Source organism: Giraffa tippelskirchi, chromosome 4 (assembly GCF_054371585.1).
Source record: "Giraffa tippelskirchi isolate mGirTip1 chromosome 4, T2T-mGirTip1v1.2.pri, whole genome shotgun sequence".
NCBI classification, from domain to species: Eukaryota; Metazoa; Chordata; class Mammalia; order Artiodactyla; family Giraffidae; genus Giraffa; species Giraffa tippelskirchi.
The window spans coordinates 134,942,693-134,952,623 of NC_137278.1; the positions used below are offsets into that span (position 1 = coordinate 134,942,693).

General features: G+C 46.9%; 1 protein-coding gene across 1 annotated transcript; it reads left to right on the forward strand.

Moving 5' to 3' along the window:
• The first annotated feature begins 1,715 nt into the window (after nucleotides 1-1,715).
• Nucleotides 1,716-3,358, forward strand: LOC145503514 (uncharacterized). Its single transcript, XM_081483115.1, has 2 exons — nucleotides 1,716-1,940; nucleotides 2,044-3,358. The coding sequence occupies exon 2, from the start codon at nucleotides 2,495-2,497 to the stop codon at nucleotides 2,936-2,938; it is 444 nt and encodes a 147-aa protein (XP_081339241.1). The 5' UTR covers nucleotides 1,716-1,940; nucleotides 2,044-2,494; the 3' UTR covers nucleotides 2,939-3,358.
• The last annotated feature ends 6,573 nt before the right edge of the window (nucleotides 3,359-9,931 follow it).

A 9,931-nucleotide genomic window follows, 5' to 3' on the forward strand; every position in this document is an offset into this window, starting at 1 on the left:
GCTCCACTGTCCCTGGAATTTTCCAGGCAAGAATACTGTAGTGCATTGCCATTTCCTACTCCAGAGAATCTTTCTGACCCAGGGATCGAACCCACATCTCTTGCACCTCCTACATTGGCAAGTGGGTTCTTAACCACTGTGCCACCTTGGAAGCCCCTACTGGTCTCACAATTTCTGTTATAATCTCAATTCAGTACATCCCAGCAAGACCAGGCTTACCAGTAAACTCATCCTTTAACTCGGAGAAGGCAATGGCAACTCACTCCAGTATTCTTGCCTGGAAAATCCCACGGACAGAGGAGCCTGGTAGGCTGCCGTCTATGGGGTCGCACAGAGTCGGACACAACTGAAGCGACTTAGCACCAGCATCCTTTTAACTAGTATTGCTAAGCTCCTTAAGACAAACAACTGTGCTGAGATCTGGAGACACACTGTTGACAAGGACAGAGTGCCCCTCAGAAACTTAATCTCCTTGGAAGTAGAGTCAGGTGAGCAAGCAATGAGAATACAATGAACCACCACAGGCATAGATTCTAGGTGCCACAGGAGCACAGAGAAGAGGCTTCTAACCCAGTCATGGAGGGTCAGTTCAAGGGCAGAAAAGAAGGTTCCAGAAAAAATTAAAAAAAAAATACCCTGGAGTATCTTCCCTATTGAATCCACCTAATATTTATGTTTTTTTTTTGGAAATTTCCCTTTCATTTGGCATTATGTCATCAATCACTTCAAGGGTGTTCACTTCTTGAGCACATTTAATCAATATATATTTTTCAAACTGATGATTGAAGAGCTTCATTATCATTTTCCTGGAGGGCTCACCATGCTCTCCGGGCTCAAGATATATGAAGACAAACAAGTCTCCTAACGAAAATAAGCTCCTAGGTCAAAAAGTTCAATAATCTTACATGTAAGAAAAGCATAATACTGCCCTAGAATGTATGGTTTGGTCTCAGGAGTTTCTATTTTAAATTGTGTGTGGTTTTCTATCCACATTAAATTCAGACATTTCTCCAAAATAAACTTCAGGAAGGCTAAGTAAGTAAAAGGAAAATAATCTCCAACAAAATGTAAATTTCATGTTTCAGTACAATCATGCCTGTTAGTAGAGCGTTTCTATAACACTGTGACCGCAATATGGGTTTTATCTCAGACAATTTTGGGTTCAAATCCGACTTCTTCCACTTACAAGATGAAAGAGCCTTGTCATCTAACTTGACTGTGCCTCCATTTCCTCATCTCTAAGGAATGAAGTAAGCTGAATAATGGGACAATAATAGTTCATACTTCACACAGTGGATGAATTAAATAATCGCATATTTATAAACAACTGCCTCAAGTACTATATGAACATTAGCTATTCTTATTAATTACAATAATTCTAATTACAGAAGCCTATAAGAAAAAAATGCAGTTCTGGTGGGAAAGTTAAAACCGGTGTGGAAAATCAGGGACCTCGGGCAAGTCACAGTCTGGGCTTTTTTCTCAAGGTGGGAGTGACAGGAAAAGGCCCCCAGAAGAGGCTGTTAGGAAACCCGAACCTAGCAGATCCATAAGGCTGTCTTTTCAGGCAAAGCAGCCGGTAAACAAAGATCTTAACTTTCTAATTTGGTCTAGTATTTTCTTTTTTTAATTTGCTTCCAAGACTTTGATGGAATGACTTCAGGAGAAGGAAACGGTCACAGTTACTAGAAAGAATCTTAAAAAAAAAAAAAAAAAAAAACACGAGAGATGAAACAGTTGGGAGTATTTCTGTAACGTTTCCTTTCTTACAAGAGCAGAGATGGGGCGGGGTGTCTGTGTAACGTCTACTCAATGCAGCAGCAGGATCTGAGGAAATTTTTGATATGCCAATTTCGATTTCCAAAAGTCTTAACGGGGGACCATCTGGAACCTGCTGCACGACAAATCCCACGTTCACCGAAAGCCTCGAGGGTTTCCTGGTGGGTCTGGGAGTTTCATCTGAAAAATACCAGTGACTTCGGGACTCCCCGGGCACAGGGGATGGGTCAAGGCCTCACCCTTTCGTCCCTCCCTCCTGTGCAGGCTGTCACAGCCACAGTTCCCCACGGCAGGAGCCACGTACACAAGCATCGACAGCTGCCAAAAGGGCGTAATCACTTTCCAGGCTGCAGTCTTCCGCAATGCATCCCCACGCGGCCAGGCGAGTCCACGAAAACTCCGCGGGGCCTCGAAGCTCCCTGCGGCTTTCCTCAAAGAACCCCAGATTAGCCCTGATGTTTAGGGCTCTCTAGGTTTTCCACGTCGCAGAGGCGGGCTGGGCGCGTCCCGGGCGAGGCCGGGTAGCGCGCACTTGGCAGCCTCCCAGCTGGCCGAGCTGGACAGAGGAGGCGGCGGGGTGGTTGGTGGGGCTGAGATAAACGCCCGCCCCTCCGCACCTCTAGCCTTCTACTCTCCGGTTTCCCTCCTCTCCCCTGCATTACCCTGCCTGGACCCGGGAGGCGGCGCCTGTTGAGTCACGGTCACGTGGCCCTGGATGCGCAGAGGCTGGCAGCGCCTGGGCGGCTCGGTCGCTCGGGGCCCTAGTGGAAAATTTTCAGAGACCTACTGCGGCTGCGCCTCCGAGGCCCCGCCCCACCTCACTCCCCTCTATCCCCCGCTCTGGCCCCAGCCCCCAGCCTTCCGGCCGCGGCCCGACCCGCCTCTGCAGAGGTTCCTTTCTCCTGCGGGAGCCTCCCTCCGCGCGCCCCGCCCGCCGCCGCCCCCCAGGCTGGCGCCGCTTGTGCCGTGGCTCTCCGGCCGGCAGTCTTCGCTTCCTTCGCGCCCCTCCTTGGAGCTCCGAGCCGCCGCGCGGCCTTGCCCGCGACCTTGCTTGTACCCTGCTGGCATCCTGAAAGGCGAGGAGCGGCGTCTTGGCGCCTCCGCCTTCGCCTCTGGGGCGCCGCAGCCCCCACGGCCCCGCCACCTCCGAACCGCGTGATACGGGTCCCTCCACACCTTTCAGGGGGAGGATAGAAGACAAAGGGAGGACACGGTTCCGATGGGCGTCTTGCCTTCCACTCATTTGACGCCCTGCACTGCGTCGTCTTTCAGACACAGCGTGTCCTCAGCCTCTATTGTAGTTCACTTACCCCGCTCACCACCTGGAAAACAAGTTGTTTTCTCTGTCTCTAAGATTCCCCCCTTCGTTTTCCCAGCCACGAATAAAATGTATCCCCGAGACAGCAACTTCGGGGAGCTGGTTGACTTCACCCACCCAGGGTTGACAAACGGTTAGGCAGTGACCTTATTTCATTCAAAAGGGATGTGTTATGTGCATGGTTCACTTCAAAGAGAGCAAACAAAATTGAACACTTTCAGGGACTGGTGGGCTCTGGACTGTTCTTGCGAATGAGTGTCGCTGAATGGGGAGAGGGGTTAAGAAGTGGCTTTGGTACACCAGGTGTCCCATGACGAGGTTACTTGGAGGTGGACCGAGGCACCTTAATCTGACACATGGTGCCAAATATTTCAGTCAAAACAGTAGTTTTACCTGAGTCAAGATCCCAGAACCAAGCCCAGATATTAAAATGCTTTTCATCTAAGAACCAGAATTGTACATACGTTAATTTTAATAAAACCTTATTTCAGTATCTTATAGCCCTCGGCAGGAGAAGGCAATGGCACCCCACTCCAGTACTCTTGCCTGGAAAATCCCATGGATGGAGGAGCCTGGTAGGCTGTAGTCCATGGGGTCGCTAAGAGTCAGACATGACTGAGCGACTTCACTTTCACTTTTCCTGTTCATGCACTGGAGAAGGAAATGGCAACCCACTCCAGTATTCTTGCCTGGAGAATCCCAGGGATGGCGGAGCCTGGTGGGCTGCTGTCTATGGGGTTGCACAGAGTCGGACACGACTGAAGCGACTTAGCAGCAGCAGCAGCAGCAGCATAGCCCTCGGCAAAGAAAGAGCGGGAAACGGAAGACCAGGAATAAATGTCCATCATGGCCCCAAATGGCTGAGCGGTAAAGAATCCGCCTCCCAATGCCGGAGACAGAAGAGACATGGGTTTGATCCCTAGGTGGGGAAGAACCCCTGGAGTAGGAAATGGCAACCCACTGCAGTATTCTTACTTGAAGAATTTCATGGACAGAGGAAGCTGGTGGGGTACAGTCCATAGGGTCACCAAGAGTGGGATACCACTTAGCTTGCAGGCATACATCACTCAGTCCCTGTCCTTTTTCTCTGGACAAGAAAACAGACTGCTAACAATTAAAAAGTAAAAAGTATTTTTAAATCACTTTATTTTGGAAAATTATGAGTGAAATTTTAAAGTCACTTACTACTAATTAGCAGATGTTAACTTATCCAGTGAAAGAACTATTGTCAGTTAAAAAATCCGTCATCTTTCTGACAGTTTTTGTTCATATTCATTAGTATATACCACACCTACCAAAATGGACTATTCCAGGGTCTCAGGAAAAGGCCAGTGTGTAAATACCACAAAAAGATCTTTAATCAAGTCATTCCTTCCCCTTTGATCTGGGGAGGAAACGAGATAAACAGAGTACTGACAGTCTAGGTAGTTGTCCTACAGTCCTGACATAATTAACTATGCTCATACTAACAGGTCTGTAAAGCTAAATATTTATAAAAAATTTTTTAAGATTGAATTTCTGTGGGCACCATAATTTTCTTTTTCTGGATGAGAAGGTGTGTACTTGCAAAACATTAATGCCTGCAAACATACAGATTCACAATATAAGGTAGTTTTTTTGCATGACTATATTACCTAATTCTGGTCAATAGGATCAGAGATATCCACAGCGGTACTTTCAGGAAATATTATCTCTCTTAATAAAAATGATTCACAGAATTGACACGTCTTTTTCAGTGGACATGGCCCCATCTGCCCAGGAGCCCTGAAACCACTGCAGCCAACATGTGCCCATGCCAGGAGATATCTCTGCATGCTGAAGATGGCAGAATGAAAAGATAGTGACCTCTCAGTCTTTGAGGAGATTAAAAGGCCAAGAATTAATTCTAGGACTGCTCTATCTGTAGAGTTTCTATTACATGAGATACTAAGTGTCATTATTTAAGCCATTTCTAATTGCATATTGTGTTTCTTACAATAAATAGTTTTCTGCAACTGACAACCTCTCTGGGTGGTACCTAGCCTCCAGAAAGGCCCCAATGATCCTTACCTCCTGGTATTCATATCTTTGTGTAATCCCCTTCTACATTGAATCCAGGCTTGCTCTTGTGACTAGGAGAATATGGTGGAAATATAAAGTGTGACTTCCAAGTTTGCTTTATAAAGGCATTGCAACTTCTGCCTTGATCACTCTTGGATAACTTGCTCTGGAATCAGCCAGCAACCATGTCATGAGGACACCAGTCGGGCTTGTGAAGAAGCCTTCTTAGAGAAGAGTCAACTGGCCAGTACCAACTTGCCAGCATGTGAGTGAGTGACCTTAGAAACAGATCTTTCAGCCCTAGTCAGGCCATCAGATAACTATACACAGAGTTGTCAGATTACTACAACCTCATAAGAGATTCCAAGCTAAAACACACAATTGAATTGCTCTCAAATTTCTGATTCATACAAAGTTTGAGAGTTTCAGCCACTGAGTTTTGAAATAATTTGTTCCACAGCAATTACTACCTAGTAGAGCACCCTTCAATACCAGAAAAAAGCGCCAAAGTCACCAGGGTGCTCAGAGTTAATACTATTTTGGGGGACTTAGGAGCTGTGTTAAAAACAACTCCAGAAAGAACTAACATAAAATCAAGGAAATGGACAACACAAAAAGAAGTGCCACAAAAAGATATTTTAAAAGCACAATGTTGAAAATAAAATGAGACCACTTTCAAATGGGAGTATTAAATAAAGAAAAATTAATTTAAGGTGGGTCTCAAAGGAAAAAGTTTAGATATATAGTAACAGCAGGGACAAGGAGGTATAAAGAATATTCCAAGCAGTGGGTATCACTTAAATGAGAAATGGTTTCTAGTGAGAACAGTGGCAAAAGCATAGGGTATAAGAAGGGGAATGTATTAGTTACCTACGGCCAGTAATAAACTATAGCAAAACTTAGTGGTGTAAAATGATAAGCATTTATTATCACTTATTTCCGTGGGTCAGGAATCCAGGCTGGGCTTAGTCGGGTTCTCTCACGAATGTATTAGCTGGGGCTGCAGTCATCTCAGGGTTCAACTGGGCAGGATCAGCCTCCATGCTTACTCTTGTGACTTGGCAGGCCTCCCTGGGCTGTTGCCAGAGACTTATTTCCTTGCCCTGGGGGCATCTCTGTAGGACAGTTCACAAGATGGCAGCTGGTTTCCCTCAAAGCAAATGAGGGAGAGAGCAAGAGAGAACAAGATGGAAGCCAGAACTTTTTGTAACCTAATCTTAGAAGTAACATACCATCGCTTTGCTGAATAGAAGCACATTGGAATAGATCCAATCCACATTCAAGGAAAGGGGGTTACAAATGAGTATGAATATCAAGTGAGGTTTGTTGAGCTCCATCTCAGAAGCTGCCTACCACAAGAAATAGTGGGGGATCAGGGTGGAAATAAAGGCTAGTGCCAGACTTTCCAGATGACTTGATGGGTTAAGAATCCACCTACAATACAGGAGACACAGGAGATGCGGGTTCAGTCCCCGGGACAGGAAGATCCCCTGGAGAAGGGCATGGCAACCCACTCCAGTCTTCTTGCCTGGAGAATCCCATGGACAGAGGAGCCTTGTGGGCTACAGCCCATGGGGTTGCAAAGAGTTGGGCACGACTGAAGCAACTGAGCACACACGCAGGCCACAGATTAGTGCCACATCAAAGAGAGCCATGAAAGCCAACCTGAGAACGGCTGGACATGAAGGATGCGTGCCTGCATCCTCAATTGTGTCTAACTCTTTGCAACCCTATGGACTGTAGCCTGCCAGGCTCCTCTGTCCATGGAATTCTCCAGGCAAGAAGACTAAAGTGGGTTGCCATTTCCTACTCTGGGGCTCTTCCAGACCAAGGAATCAAACCCACGTCTCTTGTGTCTCCTGCTTTGGCAGACTGATTCTTTAGCAGTGTGCCACCTGGGAAGTCCTATAAAGGGTAGAGAGAACCAATACAATGTTTGAGCCCACTTCAAGCAAACTGGAATGCTGGATGAATAAAATTCTGAGGACCATCCTAAATATGATCTTATTCAACCACAGGTTAGGAAACAGTTCACTAGAGCCCTTAGAAACAGACCCGCTCTATTTTTATCAGGTGATAAAGGTCAAATAATTCTACAGAAGATAGCTATCCACCCTCCTTAAAAACTGCTACCAAACTATCTTGACAATGTAGTGCATTCCTGAAAATCCAGAGTTGACAACTTATATTTGTGATTATGTCCCTGTCTTTACTCTCACTAGCTTTCAAAATTCTTTGATCCCAGTTCACAGTAAGAAACAGATGTTACATCATAACTCAGGATATATACATATTTATACATAATCAAAAGTAAAGTTTTATAGATTAGTACTTAGCATTTCCATTTATGGTATACTGATATTTTAAATTCTATTTTGTACTATCGAATTAAAGGGGAAAAAAGTTTGTAGTAATCCACTGAATTCATCACTATACATTCCTGGGACCCACTATGCAGTTTGAAAGGCACTGTTCTGTTAAACATTTGCTTAGCAACAGAGCAAAATTGTAGCACTTCTGACCAACAAGAATTTGGCAGTTTAGTTTTCCAGAAATTGGGTCAGGGTACTACATCCCATGCACTCTAGCCCAGAGCATAAGGGCAAAAACTCAAACACATGAGGCCTCACTTGGAAGCCACCTGAGTGATCAGATATGCTTCAGACTGGCCTTTGAAAACATGAATCAAATTTGCCAATGGAAAAATCGATGTTTCAATACCCCCACCTCTTTTTTGTCATTTACTGTTCAGGTTCTTGTCATAGAGAAATCAGAACAAGATTCCAGCCCTCCCCCCAACACACACACACACACACACACACACACACGAGTCAAATTTACAGGTTCTCTTAAGCATGCACTACAATGCAAGTGAAAATCAGTCACTCTGTCATGTTCGAGTCTGCAATCCCTTGGACTGTAGCCTGCCAGGCTCCTCTGTCCATCGCATTCTCCAGGCAAGAATACTGGAGTGGATGGTCATTTCCCTCTCCAGGGAATCTTCCGGACCTAGGGATTGAACCCCGGGTCTCCTACATTGGAGACCTTTTGAGCCACCTCTTTACCGTTTGAGCCACCAAGGAAGCCCATGCACTATAATACACACCACCAAAAAATTCAACTGATGAGAGAACTAGTCTGAGAGTAGGGTTTGCCAACCACAATCACTTCAGACTATGCAGGGGACTAACTTGGATGAAGAAGTGACGTAAGACTTCTTGATTTTCATCAGTTTAAACTTGACAGTAAGGAACTTTCAAGGAGTCCTCCCTAACCCACTACTAAGATTGCTGTCCAGTCTAGAAGAGTTGATCAGTGTTATCAGGGAATTTGTGTTAAAGTCACAATTGTGTATCAAATGCCAAACTTGCCCTGGTGTGTTCACAGTCTCCCTGGTAGGACAAGACTACAAACGTGAACAGTTTGGGGTACACAACAGCATAGGTTCTAAAATGTTTTCACCACACGGTTTAGAAAAGTCTTTGCAATAAGAGGGGTGAGGAAGGAAGCCTTCCTGAGGCTCAGTGACTAAGCCTTGAGTGATGGCGATGGGAAGTTGGGTACTAAAGCAAGAAAGAGTGTTGTTTAGGTGAGACTGGTCTGACCAGTTGAAGGGGTTGGGAAGAAAGGAGTGTAAAGTGGAATCGGGTCCTCCCATGTCAATCATACACACTGGTGCAGGCCAAGGGCACCCGCAGCCTCAAGTGTCATGGAAACAGACAGTTGTACAGATTTCCTCAGGAAAACACTGAAAGCAAAAACTGTGATCACACCCAACCCTGCTCAGTCTCTCCCACGTCTCCAAAAGGAAGAGAGCAGTAGGTCAGGTCGTTTGTTTATTCATTCATTCAACCAACAGTTCTCTCCTAAGAGGCTTTTGTTTCCAGCCTTTCCGGCAGCACCGAGTATTCCACAGCGAAGGGGCCCCCTAGTTGCCCGGCTCAGCAAGAACACAACCACACTGGAAGGGGAGCACCGGCATTCCAACGGAGGCAGTGCCTCTGTAAATAGGAGAAAAAGGCGAGGAGGGCGAGGAGAGCTCTTCATTTGGGGTGGTGCAATGAGCGAGACGTGTCCAGGAAGGAAAAACGGGATCCTACCTCGGAGGAGCCGAGTCGCCCACTGGGGACCCTTGCAAAGAGTGTGGCTTGCTGGACAGGATGTAGGTTTACACTTCATAGGGTTTTCCGTGTCCATACAAAAAGGACATCCCGATATGGAGCTGCCAACGGACCTAATCAGGCTAGTTCTGAAGAGTGAAAACAGGTCTAGGAACGAGAAGAAAGAACAAGAACAGAAACCTCCCACGGAGACTACGTTGCTCCGTTGGCCCAAGAGTGCCAGACAAAAGCCCCCCGTAAATCATAAAAATAACACGCAGAAAAGCATTGGATGGGCGGGATGTGTCCCCAAAGAGCCTAGAGGAGAAAGGAAAGCCTGCTGGTAACTCGGACACGAGCCTATTTGGAGAAGGTTCCTGAAAGACAACCGCATCTCTTGGGCACCAGTCTGGGCTGAAAGGGACAGACAGGGGAAAGCACCAGCGAGAGGAGCGGGGGAGTCTTTCAGGCTGACCAGAGCCTGCAGAGTGGAGTTAGCCTGGAAGGAGCCGGGGAGGAAGCAGGCGCGGCTGGGCTGCCGGATTCCGCCACCCTGGAGGGGCGCGGGGGGGCTGGGAGCGGGGGGGCTGGGCGGGGGGACGGGGACGGGGACGGGGCGGGGCCTCGCGGGCCCAAGCGGGCCGGGGGCGGAGCCCAGGTGTTGTTGACATACCAAAAAGCAGGCTCTCGGAGG